Below are 19907 nucleotides of genomic sequence, written 5' to 3'. Positions count from 1 at the left end.
AATAACAATGTTTGAATCTACAACTTTATTTGCATTCTGTTTTATTCCATTACTTAGCAATATCTTCCGTTACACAAAATTTCAAGCTCTACTGAGATTTATTACAGTCACTATTAGAGCTTATCTTACCCTCATGACTTTCTTGTCTACATAGTATTGCAAAATAATATTGTCTTTTATTTTATTTCTTCTTATATAAAACCTGCTTGGCATTCATATCTCCTTCATTTGCTCTCATGTGGTTTTCAGTTTCTTCTTTGTCATCATTAAGATCTTATGTGTTATATTTAATGTTTCCGTTATTCAGCTTTTTAGTTCTTTTCTCCTAACTAGTTCTTTTCTGTCTTATATTTCCCTTCTATTTCATAATTTATCTAAGGTTTTCCTCTAGTTTCTTCCTCTTGAGTAATTTCAGAAACTTCTCTAATAATTTTTCATCGCCGAATCTATTCCTGTTATCCTGTTTCTCCATCTTTTTATTTCTTCAGAGCCTTTGATATATTCCGTCAACTCTCTTAATCTGATTTATAGTATGAAACCTCTTCACACTTTCTTTATTTGAAACTTTTTGTGTTATATTCAGAGTGAAGGGTAATTGTGTTGATATCTGAAACTCCAGGCGAAGTTTTTTTTTTATCGATTTTTACCATTTACTTCAATTCTGTATATAGATCACTGACAAGCACGCAAACCGTCTCGCGTATCTTTTGAATTGTGTCCTCAATAATTACGTATACTGACAAGCAGGATTCCATCTTGCTCTTTGTTGTATTCTTTCTTTAACAATTGAATACATCTTATAAATAGGCTCTCACACACACACGCGCACACACACACATACACACACACACACACACACATATATATGTATATATATATATATATATATATATATATATATATATATATATATATATATATATATATATATATATATATATTATTTACGAGCATGGTTCCCAACTCGCTTATCTGATGCATATCTGCCTAAAATTTGCTTACATCTCCCTGACGAACATTTTGTTGCATTCTTTCCCCTGACTAGACTTCTATGCACATAGGATCTCCGTACAGTAACGCACAATAGTGTCCGTTCATCCAAGTAATATAATCGTTTTCACACTCTATGTTTTGATATCTAAATAACTACGTGTCCATAAAATGTATCTGGTACTGTTCATTCTTCCGTTTCATTCAAATTTGCCTTTAGTTTTTCACGTACAGGCTCTGGTGATTTGCTTGTATATTTATCTTATGAATTTTCTGCTGAGACATAAAAAACATATGATCTTGAAAATAGCACTTTATGATCTACAGTACATTAGGCGAACGATATTGAGTTCTGTACAAACATTAAAGCTCCATTAGTAGTAGTAGTGGGCGGGATTTGTCTTAGAACATGGTTGCCGCCAGGTCATGTTTGTGATAAGAAGAAGAATCCCACGACAACAATAATTGTACCGTTGCTAAGTTCCGTCACACAGTTGGAGTTGTCTAAAGAATCTGCGTTTCCTGTTTGTTATAACGCACTAGACGGAGAACAAATAGCAAAATGAGTCGTCGAAAGTTCGATGAAATGTCGGATTACGGTAAGTGTTAATAATTTTACGGGAAACCCAGAAGAAATGTGTGTGATACTTACGGTAGATTAGGTTAAGCTCCCGGCCCGTAGATTGGCTATGCTATCGACCCCTTAAGCTAGCGAGCAGAGGCTGTGCTCCCGTATGTGTGACATAGGCGCTGCCATTCCTTGTGCTTGGGAAGTTTGGCAAAGGAGACAGTTGAAAAATGGCCTAGCATAGAGTAGGAACCTATTTAGGCCGCTGCGAAGCTCATTGTTAAGTGAGCCCTACAGTAGGCTGATGAAAAAGTGTGGAGATACGCTAGCAGGGTAAAGTATAGTACAAAATATAGTTTTCCTGTTTTTTTTATAATTTGGATTAATTTGGCATTTGTTCCAACACGATATACAAACCATCGGTCCTTTACATTAGGAATTACTTTCAGGCGTAGGCTGGAAACGGCCGTTAAACTCTTGAGCAAAGTGGTTAGGCAGTAAATGCCGCCAGGTGGGCGGGAATACCCGCCTGCCCGGATGTAACATTCCAGTTTGCTTTCGGCCGTCATGCGTTGCTGACGTGTTTTTGGTTCTCTCTGCCTGACTGTCGTTAAGCTCTTATTATCCTGGTGGGATCTTAATGTATTTGTGTTTATATATATGTGTGTTTGATATTTATTAATACAAACCCGTGATTTGTGTTAACCTTGCGTAAGCCGTCGTTCCCTGCGCTTTGTCTTGGGTTTGACGGCCAAGGGCGTAATTGGAGTAGCGTAACCGAGTGGTAATGCTTCTCTTCCAACAGCCCTAAAAGTAAATACTGAAGGTGCCCCTGTACTTTCGGAGATATAGTTTGCGACGTAATATCTTCGCTCTCCTACATTGATCGGGAAGTAAGAGTTAGTTCCCTTCTTGGGCTTCCTCACTTCCTTCCTACTTATGCCAAGTGTTGCTCGCCGCCTGCGCTTGGAGATCTGCGGGCTGGGTGGGAGGTTGCGGGCATCGTTGGTAAGTTCCACTTCCACAGAGCCCTTGGTAGCCTCCCTTCCGTCCTTTTTCTCTTCCCGGAGGTTCTTCCTTCTCCCCTTTAGTAGATCTCTCTCCTTCGCCTTCTTCGCTCGTTCGTCGGGCGAAGACCAAGGGCAGGGAGCAATCTAGAGTACCTCCTGCTGTGTAGGGCAGTTCTCCTTGTAGGGAGAGGAGTCTCCCTCTACTAATCATCTTTGCATTTTCTTTCAGGTTGACAGTGAGCATCGCAGACACAGCAGTAGTTGGCTGGATATATCAAAGGATATCTCGCTTGAAGCAGTCCCGACGTTCATTTAGTGTTGCTTCAGGATCGACCACATTACTAGGTTAGATGACATATTTCCACGTCGGGATCGTTCTGACTCTGTTCCTGCCAATGTGGATTGATTGCTGTCATTGCTGGTCTTCATGTATGCTGTTGCACTGCCTCTGGCGTATCTGTAGTCCATCTGCTCCTGCTGTTCCCTGTGTTATGCTCTTGTTAACTCAACGACAGTCTCTGGGCTGCTCTTCCTGGTCTCCTGCTGTAGCCGCCCTGATCGTTCCTGTTGCTGCTGGTGACTCATGTGACATTTCTGTCCGTTTGCAGTAGCTCCTGCCTTCTGAACCACTAACGTAGCTCCTGCATCGGCTGTCCTGATTGTGCCCGCTGCTTTCCCTAGTGGTCATGCCTGGGGCCGCTTCCGTTGTGTTCCTGCCAGCTGCCCTGAAGGTTACGATGTCTGCCATCCTGTAGAAGATGTCGGCGTGAAGGGGAAGGAAGTCGCCTTGTGGAAGTGACGTTCCTGGCCGTTGCAATAGCTCCTGGCCTCCGAACCTCTGCCGTAGCTCCTGCATCAGCTGTCCTGATCATGCCTGCCGCTTCTCCTGGTGGTCGTGCCCGGGGCCGCTTCAGTTGTGTTCCTACCAGCTGCCCCAGAGGTTACGATGTCCGCCATCCTGTAGAAGATGTCAGCGTGAAGATGAAGGAAGTTGCCCTGTTGAAGTGATGTTCCTGGCTGTTGCAGTAGCTCCTGCCTTCCGAAACGCTGCCGTAGCTCTTGCATCTGCTGTCCTGATCATGCCTGCTGCTTCTCCTGGTGGTGGTGCCCTGGGCCACATCCGTTGTGTTCCTGCCTGACTGCCCTGAAGGTTACGATGTTTCATGTCCACCATCCTGTAGAAGATGTGGGAGTGGAGGTGAAGGAAGCCGTCCTATGGAAGTAGCCGCCGTCTTCTTCATCTTGTCTTTGATTTTGTCTTCTGCTGCATCTTCCCTTCCTCTCCCGAGGTCCAAGGGGGTCCCAAGAATCGGACAGACCTCTGTCGGCCGAAGGAGAGGAAGGCTGCTTCTTCCCCTTGATGCCCTTGGACGTCTAGGGACTGCCTCCTTCCGAGGAGGCAGTGGGTCTCTCGTTGGCTCTTCCCGACCTTCGGGTTAGGAAACAGATTCGCATAGCCGTGGGTTTTGTGTTTCGGAAGCTGCGGGCGCGCAGACCTCAGTTTGCGATCCCATTCCCAGTCCTAGAGGTTCCGCCTCTAAGATGGGGGCTGCTTTGGGCGCTCGTTCGCGAGCCACTCTGAGTGCTCAAGATTCTATGGAATATCGAATATCCCGATCTGGTCTGGAGAGATTTTCCTCTGCCCAGTTCGGGAGCAGTGCGAGAGAAAGGGCTGAGGCACCCAGGTGTCTCGGCTCTTCCTGCCAGCACCACAAGAACTCCCCGAGTGCTTGTCAATGCTCGGTCGGGTTTCCAGCCTGGTGTCTCGATCCTGTCGATTTGAACATCAGAAGAAGCAGGGAAGAGATTCCCTTTGGGAGTCCTGCGGGACTTCTAAGGGACAGACTCTCTTCAGGGAGACAAGTTTCTCTCGTTTGCTTTACCCGCCCTCGGGCGGAAACCGATTCGCATTCTCCTGTGGGGTCTTGCGTTTCGGGGGCCGGGAGAGTGCGGCCTCTCGAGGCCACGCCCTCGTTGCCAGTCTTGGAAGTCTGCATCTAAGACTGGTTCTGTGCTTGGCTCTTTCGATCTCTTAGGAAACTGAAAGCAGCCGCTCCCTATTTTTGGGAGTCTGGTGGGTAGCTCGAATTCTATGAATCATGAGCACAGGACGAGAGAAAGTGCCAAGACACCCAGGTGTCTGGTTGCTGGGGCACCCAGGTGTCTGGGTGCCGAGACGCCAGGTGTCTCGATATTGCCCGCCAGCTGCTTCGGTTGCTCGACCGGGCTTCATTCTTGTGTCTTGAACTTTAGGGTTCGAGCATGCAAGATAGACACAGAAGTCCCCTTTGAACTTTCTTCTAAAGAAGCCTCGGCCTCAAAGGAGTTTAGAGTTCAGGAAACTAGCAATAGTTCACGGCAGACAAGTTCTGGCCTGCCCAGTTCTGATTGTGTTCGCGCGATCAGCTGGGCTGGGCTCAGCCCCTGGTGGCGCTTACAAGACTGGCTTGGCTCGCCCCGCCTGCCTCCCAGTCCACCGCATACCAACCAGCTGGATCACGTTTGCATGATCGGCTTGGTTCGGTGCGGCTCGGCTCGGCCCTACTCGGTTTTTTCCAATTCGGGTTTTCGTCTGTGTTCGAGTGAACTTTTTGCTCTTCCCAGGAAAGCGCTTTGCCATGGCACAAGTGCTCTTCTTCCCCCGTGTGGCAGTAATCTCCTTCGGTGGATTATCGCTCACATTCCGCCTTTCCTGCTTATATTACTGGCAGGACAGGTAGGGATACAGTACTCTTTCTCCTCACATGTTCTCTTCTCCTCTCGGTTGTTCCGAGAGGCGCGAGATGGACAGAGAGAGCTCCGACGAACTTCTTCAGAGTTCGGCTGCCTGGCGTGCTTTGGGTGTCGGTCCCCCGATTCTCTTGTAGTATAACCAGGTAGCCTAGGAGGGTGTCATGGGATCTGTCAAGGTCTCCCTCCAAGGGAAGAGGTACAGGAGTTTCACGCTTCGGAAACAGCAATGGTCTTCCTCTTCAAGTTGCGATTGCCCTCGTCGGCGCGAGGATCCCCGGGACAGGACCGCGGCTCCCCTAATGAATAATCTTCATCATCGCAACCCTTGCAGTTCCCGAGGGGCCGAGATTGTCGGTCCGCCACAGTCCTGGCTTCCGAGAGCGTTCTCGACCTGATGAATTCTTTTCTTCGGAGTTAATTCAGGTCGAGACACCAAACTTCTCCCCTGCCTGACAGAATATGAATTCTTCTTGCCTCGAATGGTCTTGCTGACTGCAGTTTTTGGGCAATTCTGGTGCGTAGAAGAAGGACTTTGTCCCAATTCAGATCTCTGGTTTCGTAAGTCCCGATTTGGCTCGACTGTTAGGAACGAACCTTTACTTGGTTCTGCCTTCCTCCTTCAGAGATTTGCCAGATACCTTGGTAATCAAGGTTTGTATCAGGGCACTGCCTTGTCCTTTGGACAATGGCCAAGACCTTTGGGTCTTAGTCATCTCGACTCGACCTTGAATTCAAGCCAGCCCCCCTCAACTCCTTAGCTAAGAAGTCCCAGGCTTCAGAAGAAGATTGCAGAACACATAGTCCTCTTCTTCCCTTCTAGGAAAGTGCACATAACTGTGTCTCTTTCCACCCTCTTTCCCATATGGGAGGAGGGACAAAAGGAAGAGAGAAAAGAAGTATTGACCAGAAGTAGTTCTCCTACTGCTGATGCCTGGACGAAATGATACTTATCGAATCCCTGGAACTGGCAGCGACATTGCCGAGACCTGGGAATAGATTCCTTCAGGAGAAGTATCCATTTCCCTTAGGTCTCTGCAATTCTTTCCATCGAACTTCCATCCCACCTCCTCTCCCGTACTCCCGATTCGGGAAATGCCAGCCCGGGTAGAGCTAATTGTCTCGGTACCATGTCATCTTGCAGAAGCTTCCCCATGGTGGAGAATGGAAGTCTGCTTCCATTCCTCCGTCCTTCTTTCCTTTTGGAAGTATGAGGAAGGAGTTAGACTAATGCTTGATTGAAGGAACCTTCGAATATGCTTGCATATTCCCCTCACATCTTGTGTCTAGTTATGGATTCACCGATTGAGGAATAGGTGCACACCAGTAAGACCTTGTCTTGAAGGTGTGTGACTGAGACAATTAGTACCTTCTCATGACCATGCTGGGCTCAGGGCAGCCTTTTGGCCGTCCAAGAATTCAGGATGAGTTTTGCGACACTCAATGGTTTCATTGAACAACAAAACCATAGTAGTGGGATTTGTTGACAAAGAGGTAATGGTTTTTTCCTCCTGTTTCATCTATTGCACACTCGACAGCTCAGTTAACCAGATGCATTCCTGGTGGGGATGTATTGGTAGGCAAGCCTGGCCTCGGGTTTGAGTGATCAGGACAGAACGTGCTGCTCACTCTTTTCTTCACGAAGATTCATGCAGAGACTGCTCAACTGAGAAATTTCTACCATCCGTCTGTTGCCTCCCTGCACAACAAGTCGGTAGTTTTTCTCGCTCCTTCACACCAGACCAGAGGCCGCTTCGGTGAGGCATGCTGTCTTTTTGGGAAAAACTCGATATGGACGTTTTTTCCCTCCGTATTTGTCCATTTCGCTAGGGGTTCACAAGCATTGCTCACCCTGAGTTACAGACAAATACTTGAAGACTTCGCCTTCATCTGACCTGATAACCGAGGCATCGAGAAGAGTTCTGCTTGACCCAACCTCCTGTAGCAGCTACACAAGAAGCGGTTCTTGAGGCAGTACTTCCCTGTGTGTTTGAGACTGGGAGACCTTCCAGCTTTCCTTGCAAGCACAGGCTTTCTCGCTGAGCAGCAATGGATATAGCTGGATATCCCTTGAAGTCCTCTGCAACACTGTCCCAGGGACTGGATCCGTCTTCGCTGATGGTGTCGTTGATGGAACTTCTTCTCGGGTCAGAGTCGCTCTTCAAGTCTGGACTTCCTCGTCTTCTCCGCCGAGGGTTGCTTCTCTCCCTTTTATTTGTGAAGAACATAGTCCCTTGCGACCTAGTCTTCTATCTGAAGTAGCCTTCTTCTCCTCAGTTGAGAGTTAGCTACGGACGAGAGGCTTCTTCAGTTGTGGTGTCCCAGGGAACTGTTCCCTGGGTGGCATGTGATTCTTGTTTAGGGTTCCTGTCCGTGCTCTGCACGCGCCTTACGAGACTCGTCGGATTGAGATATGCCCTCTTAGGACCATCTCTCATCTTACTCCAGCCTTGGCGTAGAAGATGGAAGAACAGGGATGGGGATCATACCTCGACTCCATCTCGGATGTTGTAGGTGGACTCCGAATCCATCGGCATCTACTGTCGGGTTCGAGTCCTTCTTGTTCCTCTCCTCCTTGGACTTTGTGTCGATGATCCAGATCATGCGTTACTTTGTCCTATTAGGGAGCTGTGGTACTTTCCAAAAGGCTCGACATTCCTAACCTGGATGTCGTCAACGTTTTCGCTAGTACTCTCCCAAGGAAGAAGTGTCTAAGGACACATCTTCCTCCTGACTTCATGAAGCGATCAAAGGAGGTACTTGGCAGCTGACGACGATACCGGTACCTTCCACCCGAGAGCTCATGAAGTCGATGACTTGGTCCATCCCTCGCATTCCGGAAGTTTCTGTCAGTCTGGAAGCAAGACGTGGTCTCTTAGACCACACTCTTGTCGTTTTCCTTCGGTCTTGCCCACAGGCCCTTGGAACCCCTTTTTCCTTGGCTCTGTGGTGGCTGCTCAACAAGTTGTGTTGTCTTACCCGGCTCCTTCAAGAGGACGAGTAGCATCTCGCCTAAGGTGTTGGTTCTGGAAGTGAGAAGTATTCCGAGAGTGACTGGCCTCTCTTCCTCCTCCTTCCCCGTCCTCCAACTTCTCCTCCTTAGGGATGAGAATAGGACTCGAACCAATAGCTGCTGTAACTGGCACTGATGCGGTAAGACTACACATCGAGCACCCGTTCTATTTTTCTTATAGAATCATAGAAGCAATTCCGCTCCTTCCTCTAGCAGGGGGAGGAAGGAGAGACTGGCAATAAGGGAACCCTTTCTCAGCTTTCCCTTACTGCCTCCGACTCTAGATCCTTCCAGCCTATTTCGTAGGAGTTACGTTTCCTCACTCATGCGAAAGGGTCCAGTATCTGACATTTGATCTTGCGACAGTTACTGCCTTGCTCAAGAGTTTAACGGCCGTTTCCAGCCTACGCCTGAAAGTAATTCCTAATGTAAAGGACCGATGGTTTGTATACAGGCAGTCCCCGGTTAACGGCGGGCTCAGTTAACAGCGATCTGGTTTTATGGGGCTGATTTCTGCTTATCGGCACCGATAATTGGGTAATGGCACCGATACATACCTAACAGAGGCACCGATAACCGAAAATTGGCGCTTTTCGGCGCCGATTACCCCCGAAAATCGCCGATTTTCGGTTAGCGGCAATTTTCGGTTATCATCACGCCCTCAGAAACGGAACCCCGCCGATAACCGGGGACTGCCTGTAGTTAGGAAAAATACAATTTCAAACATCTAACTGACCTGGTAGTTATTTATATAGCTTAAGTCCCTGACGTGACGGCAGAATTTCAAAAACTCGCGGCAATCGCCGATCGGGTAGTCAGGTGGTCCACCTGTTCGCCCTCTACCCAGGTAACTGGAACCATTCTACATATTCCTCAGATCTTCCCTGCCGCCGTAACGGTGACATCGTTGGAATTTCATTCGCAGCCTGTGTTTTTTTCAGTTATTTGGTGAAGTACACTTTGTCTTTGGCTTTCGCTCGCTCTTGGATTTGCTTTTGGATTATTCTTAGACCTTTTAGATACTGATTGGTTTGAACCTCTGCTTGTGTTTTGGATCTCTCTTTGATTTTTCAACATGTCTGACTCTTCATCGAGTGTAAGAATGTGTGTGAGGGGATGTAACACTAGACTTCTTAAAGCCTCTTTGGATCCCCATCAAATATGTGTAAAATGTAGAGGTAAGAGTTGTGAATTGGACGATAGATGTGAGGAATGTTTGGGTCTGTCTGAAAGAGAATGGTTAGATTACAACCGGTATGTGAGAAAACTTGAAAGAGACCGGCTCAGAAGAGCCAAGAGTTCTATATCTCACTCTTCAAGGGACAGTGAAGGGTTAGATATTTCCTTGCCCCATTCTAACAATCCAATTGACCCTTCCGCAGTAGCGGTAATTTCTAACTCCCCTTCTGATACAGGTAATAAAGAACCAACTCTTCAGGATATGATGGCGGCCATTCAAACCCTAGGAAAACAGGTAGAATCCCTTGCAGAAGACAGGGAAAAATTATGGTCCGATATGAGAGATCTAAAAAGTGAAAAGATTAGTACAAGTGCAGTGGAGGGTTCGGCCGCTCGGTCCTGTTGCGCTCCTAGTCCTGGACCTCTTCCAAGCTCACCAACCCCTGTGAGAACGAATGTCGAAAGACGAAGGGAGGCGAGAGGCTTTAGCTACTGAGCGGTCGTCCCCTCAAGCGTACCTGTTGACGCTTCCCAGGACGCTCACCCTCGCCATAGAAAAGGCGAGGTTAATTCGTGTTCTTCGTCTTCGGACGACGCAGTCCCCAGACGGGGCTGGCGTCTTAAATCAGAATCGAGACCTCTGAAGAGAAAACTTCCCGCTGTTGAAGGGTGTCATAGAGAGACAAGTCAAGCTCCAGGGTGTAGCCACTGGAGCAGTCCGGAGCATTTTCCTTCCAACTCTGAGGGCAGCTCACCCACCAAGAATAGACGTAAACTGGCAGGTTCGATCAGGACGCCTGACAGCAAGAAGGTGGACGCATTACTACCCTCTGTACATGCCCCTCCCCTTCCCTCGGATTGGTATTCGTCCCCAGAACACTCTCCACAATCCGTACGGGACGTTGAGAGAAAGTTGATAGATAAAGTTGTCTCTTCCCCGGTCTGTCCCCAGCAGCAGGAAGCTCCACAATTACAACTGATTAAAGACATGCAGCAGAAACTCTCGTCCTTAGTTCAAGTCTTACAACCTGCAGGAAAGAAGGATACGGTTCTTCCTCCGATTGCTGTATGCCATCTGGAAGATACTTGGGACAGATGTCGCACGGGCGGCCAGTTCTCAAGTGACTTAAAGGATCGGCGGTATAGCGAACGCAGAAAGAAGATTGGTCCTGCTCAAAAAGTTACTATCGCTGTACGTCAACCTGAGGAAGCTTTTGACAGATGTCGCACAGGCGGCCAGTTCTCAAGTGACCTCAAGGTTTGGCGAGACAGTGAACGCCAGAAGGCTGGATGCCAGGACACACAAGAAGTTGAACAACAAGGCACCAAGCGTCATTTGGCTGGACGCAAAGACATTGATCTTCAAGAAGACAGGCGCCAGGACGCCAGGCGTCAAGGAGTTCGGCGCCAGGACTCCAAGCGTCATGAAACTGGGCGCCAAGAAGTTTTCTTAGAGAAGAGACCCCAAGACTCCAGGCGTCTGCAGATTGGTCTACAGGACGTCAAGCGTCAAGAGGTTGGACGCCAGGACGTCAAATGTCATGAGACTGAATACCAAGAGGCTAGTCTTTTAGAAGGTGGACTCCAAGACCCTAGGCGTCAAGAGATTGGGCTCCAGGACGCCAGGCGTCAAGAATATGGACGCCAGGACGTCAAGCGTCATGAGACTGTACCACAGGAAGTTAATCTTTTAGAAGATAACCTACAAGACACCAGGCGTCAAGAAACTGTACATCAATATGCTCTAACAGGACGCCAGGACGCCAAACGTCAAGATGACATACATGAAACTGAACTCCAATATACAAAAGAGGATTTTATACATGAACTTACCTGTTGTTTACATATAGCTGTAATTCTCGATCTCGACAGAAAATTCAAAACTGGCGGTCCCGCTAATATATGGTCAGGTGATACGACTACCCCGCCCTCTACCGGGTACCTGGATCCATTTCCATCAACAACTAATCATATTTTCTCTGTCGGGCCGGCGACTAGTCGTCTGCTCCTCTTCAGGAAATTCATCGGTGCTTTTTCGTTTCTTCTTTGGTGAAGTACCCACTTTTGTTGACGGTTCTGGCTTGTTTTTTGGCTTTGGTTGAGATTTTTCTAGTTATGTCTGATTCAGGATCTCAAATTAGATATTATGGGGGTTGTAAAACTCGAATGTCTCGGTCTAACATAGACCCTCACTCTTCTTGCTCTAACTGTAGAGGGAAATTGTGCACGAATCTGGATAGATGTGATGAATGTTCGTCTTTGTCTGTGCTTGATTGGCAAAAAGTTGGCTAAATATCAGGCAAAATTAAGTAAAGATAGGGCAAAGGTAAGGTTTTGGCCAGAAGTTCCTCCCAGAGTAGGAGTAGTATTGCCTCTTGTTCTGTTCCTGTTACCCCTCCTGTTCCTATTCCTGCCCCGAACCTGTTGTTTCCAGAACCCACTACCGTGTCAGACCTTCGGGCAGAATTTGATGGTAAGATTTCGGCTCTTTTCTCTGCGATAGAGAAGATTGGCCAGGATGTGAGTGCGATGTCTAGACATAAAGTGTTGCACAGTGATAGTGTTGTGGAGGAGGTGACTGTTCGTCAAAAATCAGTTCTCCTAGGTCGAGGCCTCTGTCCGGCTCCCAGGGCTCAGGGAGAAGACATGCCGAAAGCCGAAGGGAGGCGAGTGGGGTCTGCTCACGAGCAGTTGCTCCCTCTAACAGTCCTGTTGCGTCCCAGGCTGTTGCAGCTCGCTATAGTAAAAGCGATGCGGAAGTGTCTTCTTGTGCTTCTGTTTCGTCGAGGAGGAGTTGGAAGCAGTCAGAGTCTAGTAGGCCGCTGAAGAGACGCAGAGCTTCCTCTCCAAGTCAAGTTCCTATCAAGAAACTTTCGGCACGTTCTCCTCTGCCGTCTTGTAGCTTTTGGGATAGCCCAGAGATCTCTTCTTCTTCAGGCAGTCCGGATGTGCGTTCTACGGATCGGAGCGGCGCCGGATCCTCCTGTTAGCATGCAAGTAGCGGCTTCCTTCCCGTTGGATCCCAAGTCGGCTTTTATGCCTCCGGTTCCTGGCCCCCTTTCGCAAGAGGACAAATTGGACAAGATTTTGAGACTTTTCGAAGGTTTTAAAGCTCCAGCACTTCAGGTTCCTTCTGCAACTGAGGCCCGGTCTCTGCTCCCGCTCACGCACCTGGCGCGCTTCCGCCGCACGCCTGGCTCCGCTTTTTCGCGTGCCTGGCTCCGCTTCCGATCGCGCTCCTGGCGCCACTTCCACCCGCATGGCCGCACTCACGACGCTACTTTGGCGCTTGGCGCTCTCAAAACATGTTTCAAGGCGCACAATGTTTGCGCTTCTAGTGCTACCGTGGTTTTTGGCGCTTCTTTGGCTCTCGGATCTTCTAAGGCTCCTGACTCCTCTCAAGCTCATGTTTGGATACGCTTGACGCGGTCGGGCTCTTGGCGCCTCGGTGACGTTCGGCGATACTCAAGAGGATAGCGCAAGTTTGGCTCCCGGAGACGTTTCTATCCGCGGTGCTCCAACTGCTTCAGAGATTCTCTCCCCAGTTTCCGATGTTTCGAAGTAGATGATGTTCCGTCTGCTCCTACGTCCAACTTTAAGCATCTCTTACAACTTTTTGAAGAACTTTTTCAAGAAGACTTTGCTCCAGCTTCCCTTCGTCTCCGACTACGCAGTTTGCCAAGGATTTTAAACCTCCTTCCTCTAGATTTCTGAAGCTGGTCCTGTCTGTTTCGGCGAAAAGAGCTCTCCAAGGCAAGAAGGATGGTTGAGCAAGAAAAGATCTCAGGGTAAAACATCTTTCTGTTTTCCCCCTCTCAACTGTCTTTTAAGTCTCGTTCGTGGTATGAGACTGGGGAAGTTTTTCCTTGGGAGACTCTGCCTCCTCTCAAGGGATTTCTCCAGCCTTGTGGATTCTGCCCGTCGCTCAGCTTTTTCTTCGTCCAAAGTCGGCTTCGTCTTCGGAAATTGACCATCTGGTGAAGAGTTCCTATAGGATCTTGGAGATCTTTTCTTTTATTGACTGGTCTATAGGAGCCTTGAGCAGGATAGTGAAAGTCTGTGATCTTCCCCCAAGACTGCTACAGATCTTGATGCTATTTTGGCCTGCCTGGACAAGGCCATCACGGACGGAACGTCAGAAATTGCCTCAGTGACTGCTACCGGCATTTTGAAGAAGAGAGCACATTGGATTTCGTTTGTCGCGAGAGGAGTCTCCAGGAACCAGAAATCTGCTCTTCTTTTTGCTCCTTTGCTTAAGGAATCCCTTTTCCCCGCCACGTTAGTTAGGGAAATTTGGAGGCTCTCTCACGGAAGTCTACTCAAGACCTACTGGCTCATTCTTGAAAAGACCCAGGTTTTCGACTACTCCAGTAGTACCCAAGCCTTCTTTCCCTGTATCCTCTAGGGCTTCTCGGGTACTCCTTCTCGGCCCTTTTTCCGTGCTAGGGAAGAGGAAAATTCTCTTCTCATCCCCAGAAAGCTAGGGGTACCAAACCGATGAGTTCAAGGTCCTTCATGCAACGGTCGGAGCCAGACTAAAGTCGTTCTGGCAAGTTTGGGAGGCCAAGGGAGCAGAACCCTGGGTGATCAACGTTCTGAGAGAAGGCTACACCATTCCCTTCTCAGAGAGTCCTCCTTTAAAGTCTTCGCCAGTAGACTTCAACGTATCATCCAGGGACTCAGAGAAACTTGTGGTGTTGGAGGAGGAAGTTACTTCCCTCCTTCAAAAGGGAGCCATAGAAGCAGTTCTCGAACCTTCATCTCCGGGTTCTACAACCGTCTGTTTCTGGTTCCAAAATCGTCAGGAGGATGGAGACCAGTCCTCGGACGTAAAGCGCCCTGAACAAATTTGTGCTTCAAACACCATTCAAGATGGAAACCACACAGTCGGTTATCAATTCCCTGAAGGAAGGAGACTGGATGGTGTCCTCGATCTCCAGGACGCATACTTTCATGTACCTATCCATCCGAGATCAAGGAAATTCCCTACGGTTTGTGTTCAGAGGCAGGGCTTTTCAATTCAGGGCTCTTTGCTTGGCCTATCAACAGCCCCACAAGTTTTCACAAGGACGATGGCTCCAATTGCGAAATGGCTTCACTTAGAGGGAATTCACATTTCCCTTTACCTCGACGACTGGCTGATCCGGTCTCCGTCAAAAGGCCAATGCATGAAGGACCTACAAAGGACCCTTTCTCTTACATGAATTGGGTCTCATAGTAAATCTTCCAAAGTCACAACTCTCTCCATCTCAAGACTTGACTTATTTGGGAGTTCGGATGAACTCAGTTCTTTTCAGGTTTTTCCGACGTCTCAAAGGATCGAGAAATGCCTGCTGAAAGTGAGATACCTGATGGCAGCCAAGACTTGTTCTGCCAAGGAATGGATGAGCCTTTTAGGCACCCTCTCATCGCTAGAGATGTTCGTCAGTCTGGGAGGCTACACATGAGACCTCTTCAGTTCTTCCTACAGCAGATCTGGAACAGGAAGAAAGACACGGATTCGTTTGTTTTTCCTCTATCCACTCAAGTAAAGCAAGACCTGTCATGGTGGAACGACAGGAGCAAACTAGATCGAGGTTTGTCACTGAGACAGAGGAACCCAGACCTGATGTTGTTCTCCGACGCTCAGACGAGGGTTGGGGAGCAACATTGGGGATCTTCAAGTGTCAGGCAATTGGTCTTCATCCCAACGGGACTGGCACATAAATGCGAAAGAGTTGAAGGCAATTCATCTAGCCTTGGAACATTTCGTGCTTCTGGTGGAAAACAAAAAGATAGTAGTGCACTCGGACAACTCCACAGCTCTGGCGTACGTGAAGAAACAAGGAGGCACTCACTCCTTCTCTCTGTTCGAGATCGCAAAAGACCTGCTTTTGTGGGCGGCAACCAAGAACATAGAGCTAGTAACTCGCTTCATCCCGGGAGCTCTCAACGTAAGAGCGGATATCCTCAGCAGGTCACTCCAGGTCATTCCGACGGAATGGACCCTCCACCAGAAAGTCTGCCAAGGCCTGTGGAAGGTTTGGGGAACTCCCATGTTAGACCTGTTCGCAACGAGAGGAAAACCGCAGACTACCTCTCTTTTGCTCTCCTGTTCCAGACCCAGAAGCATTAGCGGTGGATGCCATGCTCCTGGACTGGTCGGGTCTCTTCCTTTATGCATTCCCTCCCTTCAGGATGCTGGGAGAAGTCCTGAAAAAGTTTCGAGCACACAAAGGTGTGTCAATGATCCTATATAGCTCCATGGTGGCCAGGAAGATCATGGTTTCCAGAGCTACTGGAGAAAGTAGTGGATTGGCCAAGGAGGTTGCCATTCAGACCAGACCTTCTGTGCCAGTTGCACAGCAGAAAGTTCCACAGGAACCCGTCAGATCTAAATCTGACAGGGTTCAGACTCTCGAGCGACTCTACAGGAGGAGAGGCTTCTCTAGAAGAGTGGCGCAGGCAATGGCTAGATCAACCAGGCCCTCGTCTACAAAGGTCTATCAAGCCGAAGTGGAAGCGCTTCAGGGAGTGGTGCCCCCGAGTCTGGAGTGTCTTCCACTTCTACGACTCTAAGCCAGGTTGGCGGATTTTCTTTTGTTTCTGCACAAGGAGAAGAAATTGGCTGTCAGCACGATTAAGGGGTATAGGAGTATGCTGGCGGCAATTTTCAGGAATAGAGGTGTAGACCTTTCCTCAGACAAAGATATTGCAGAACTCCTTAAATCCTTTGCTACCACTAAAGGCAAATCTCTTAGTGTACCGCATTGGAATTTGGATGTGGTGCTAAAGTGGCTTACCTCCAAATCTTTTGAGCCTTTGAGTTCCTGCTCCGTTAGGAATCTAACTAAGAAAACTCTCTTTCTCTTGGCACTGGCCTCGGCAAAGAGAGTAAGTGAGATTCATGCTCTGGACAAAAGAGTTGGTTTTTGTTGTGGATAAGGCTGTAGTTTCCTTCACCTTGGGTTTCCTAGCTAAGAACGAAAACCCTAGTAATCCATGGCCAAGGGAATTTCCCATTCCTAGCCTATCCTCCTTGAGTGGAAGAGAAACGGAGAGACTTCTCTGTCCGGTCAGAGCTTTGAAATTCTATCTGGACAGGACCAGAAGTGTAAGAGGAACTCAGGATTTTTATGGTGCTCAACTAAGAACCCCAAGAACCCTCTATCTAAAAATGGGATTGTTTTCCTTTTGAAAGAACTGATTCAGGAGGCACACAAGGAATTAAGGGATGTGGATTTCCCCTTAGTTAAAGTGAGGCCTCATGAAATTAGGGCTATTGCGACTTCTTTAGCCTTCAAGAGAAGAATGGCTTTAAAGGACATTCTAAGTTCAACTTATTGGAGATGTCAGGTCTGTTTTTGCCTCGCATTATCTGAGACAGATCCAAACCACATATGAAGACTGCAGTACGTTGGGCCCCTTTATTGCGTCTGACACGGTGATGGGCAAGGAAACCAGAGGCTCTAGATCCTCTCCTTAGTTTCCTTGGGTGCAGAAGTTTTCTTTTGGTCGACTACTAGAGCCTAAGAGGTTAGATGGCCTAGTAGGTCTAATTTTAATAGGTTGGTGTGAGTTTTTATGGTTGGGTGATATGATGGTGGATGCTTTGAGTACTGCGCCCTGAGCAGGGGCATTATATGCTTTGGTTGATTGTGTCGAAGACGGCTGGGCCAACAGACCTTTCTCCATATAGCAACCTGCGTCTGAGCTACTAGGCCCCGCAGTTGCACTAAGGATAGCAGGTTACAGAGGCAGTAACCGAGAAAACAGCTTCCTTAGCAGGTAAGGATCCAAAGTTAAGACGTTTTTTCTTAGCCTGATGATCTCAGGTTTTTTTTCCATTTAACACTTACAGCTGTCCATGCCCACCGCCTCAATGTGGCAATCAGCTATATGTAAACAACAGGTAAGTTCATGTATAAAAATGACATTTTTATAATAAAATAAGATTTTATATCATACTTACCTGTTGTTTACATATAAAACATTCCCACCCGCCTCCCCGCAAGGGACAAGGGGACATAGAAAATATGATTAGTTGTTGATGGAAATGGATCCAGGTACCCGGTAGAGGGCGGGTAGTCGTATCACCTGACCATATATTAGCGGGACCGCCAGTTTTGAATTTTCTGTCGAGATCGAGAATTACAGCTATATGTAAACAACAGGTAAGTATGATATAAAATCTTATTTTATTATAAAAATGTCATCTTTACCGACCCGATAACAGGACAGCAGTCGGATGACGTGGAAGACGATCTGCCTTACTCACTAGACAATCCGGTGGATGACATATCGGACGAGGAAGAGCGAAAAGACCAACATCCCTCTTCGGATTTAAAGAGATTAATGAAAATTTTCACGGAACTTTTTCCTGATAACTTCATTCCAGCCTCTCCTCGTTCTCCTCCATCGGAATTTACTTTTAAGAAAGACGTCTTCAACGAACTTCTTTATGAAAATGGTTATGTCTCGCTCATCCAAACGGGCTTTAAAATTGATGGAAGAGTGGATGAATACTAAGAAAGATCTAGGCCGGACCGTGTTCTCCTTTCCCCCGGCCAAGCTAGCTTCTAGATCTAGCGTGTGGTACGAAATGGGAGAATCTCTTGGCCTAGGAGTTCCCTTTTCTTCCCAGGGGGATTTCTCGAGCTTAGTAGACGCTTCCCGCCGCACAGCTATGATGAAGTCAAAGGTGTTTTGGTCCGCTTCTGAAATGGACCATCTTCTCAAAGGAATTTTTAGGGCCTTTGAGGTTTTTAATTTCCTTGACTGGACCCTGGGAGCCTTGGGTAAGAAGATTGACGCCAGCAAGAATGCAGACATGGAGGACCTGGTACACATAATGGCTTGCATGGATAAGGCTCTCAGAGATGGTGCCAACGAGCTGGCGGTATTTTTTTCTCTGCAGGGATCTTAAAGATTGAAAAAGGGCACATCTTTGCTCTTTTCTTTCCACTGGAGTAACTACTACTCAAAAATCAGAACTCCTTTATGCTCCTCTTTCTGCTCACCTGTTCCCTCAAGAGCTGGTAAAAGAAGTCACAGCGGCCTTATCACAAAAGGCCCATTGAGGACTTGATTATGAAAACAGCCAAAAAGTATTGCCAACGAGTCATTTGTAGTGAAAGTATAGAGAAGAAGCTCCTGTCTCTCAGCCCTTTCGTTTCAAATCCCTCAGTAGAGGAAACTCAAGATCTGCTGGGAGAAGATCAATGAAAAGAGGCTACAGACAAGGAAGACACAGAGTCTGATGGGAGTCTCCTTCAGACAGCGGTAGGAGCCAGACTGAACAACTTCTGGCAAGTGTGGGAGAGGAGAGGATCGGATATGTGGTCCATCCAGTTGATCAAAGAGGGGTACAAGATCCCTTTCCTCAGGAAACCCCCTCTGGCATCAAGACCGATAGACCAGGAAGGCCAAATACAAGAAGAAGCTTTAAGCGGAGGCTTTGCAACAGCAAATATCTCTTCTGTTGCAAAAGAAAGCCATAGAAAGAGTTCAAGACGTGGATTCCCAGGATTTTACAATCGCTTATTCCTGGTTCCCAAGAACTGGAGGGGATGGAGACCAGTGTTGGACGTGAGTGCTCTCAACGTTTTTATTCAAAAGACAAAATTTACAATGGAGGAGTGAAATCTGTCCTAGCAGCAGTCAGACAGAACGACTGGATGGTATCATTGGATCTGCAGGATGCTTATTTCCATATCCCTATCCACCCGAGCTCCAAGAAATATCTGAGATTCGTTCACGAGGAAGAAGTGTTCCAATTTCGAGCTCTTTGTTTCGGCCTAAGCACCGGTCCTCAAGTTTTCACGAGATTGATGAACAATGTAGCAGGAATGTTGCACACGAGAGGCATCAGAATCTCCTTATACCTAGACGACTGGCTTCTCAGAGCCCCTTCTCACACACGCTGCCTGAAGGATCTTCAGACGACAATCCAGTTATCAGAAGAACTGGGCCTACTTATAAACAAGGAAAAATCCCAACTGAGTCCATCCCAAGAGATTCTATACCTTGGGATGAGGATTCAGAGTAAGACTTTTCGGGCTTTTCCGTCGTTGTCAAGAACGGAACAAGCCTTAGAAAAGATTTAGAGCTTCTTAAGGAAACGAACATGCTCGGTGAGGGAATGGATGAGTCTGCTGGGGACCCTTTCCTCTCTAGAGCAGTTTGTCTCCTTGGGGAGACTGAATCTTCGCCCGTTACAGTTCCATCTCAGTTGGAACTGGGACAAGGGAAAAGAATTGGAGACGAAGTGTATCCCCTTCTCGAATCCTGTGAGGCATTATCTAAAATGGTGGAACGACCCCATCAAGCTACGAGAGGGCCTTTCCCTAAAACAGAGGAACCCAGACCTAGTGTTGTTCTCCGACGCATTGGACTCAGGATGGGGAGCGACTCTGGGAATCAACGAAGTCTCGGGCTC

General features: G+C 47.7%; 1 protein-coding gene across 2 annotated transcripts in view; it reads left to right on the top strand.

The window, feature by feature from the left end:
• Nucleotides 1-1315: 1315 nt before the first annotated feature.
• Nucleotides 1316-19907, top strand: part of Cbp80 (Nuclear cap-binding protein subunit 1) — a 198151-nt gene continuing 179559 nt past the window's right edge. The window contains exon 1 of one of the 2 annotated variants that reach the window (XM_067129891.1): nucleotides 1316-1589. In XM_067129891.1, coding sequence (XP_066985992.1) covers nucleotides 1553-1589 — 37 coding nt within the window. In that variant the 5' untranslated portion in view covers nucleotides 1316-1552. The remainder of the gene's footprint in view (nucleotides 1590-19907) is intronic. The other variant, XM_067129890.1, reaches the window with a different exon arrangement.

The sequence above is a fragment of the Macrobrachium rosenbergii genome, chromosome 28, assembly GCF_040412425.1.
Source record: "Macrobrachium rosenbergii isolate ZJJX-2024 chromosome 28, ASM4041242v1, whole genome shotgun sequence".
In the NCBI taxonomy this organism is placed as follows: Eukaryota; Metazoa; Arthropoda; class Malacostraca; order Decapoda; family Palaemonidae; genus Macrobrachium; species Macrobrachium rosenbergii.
Note: the sequence above shows the minus strand (reverse complement) of the source record. Positions and strands in the feature narration are given on the sequence as shown.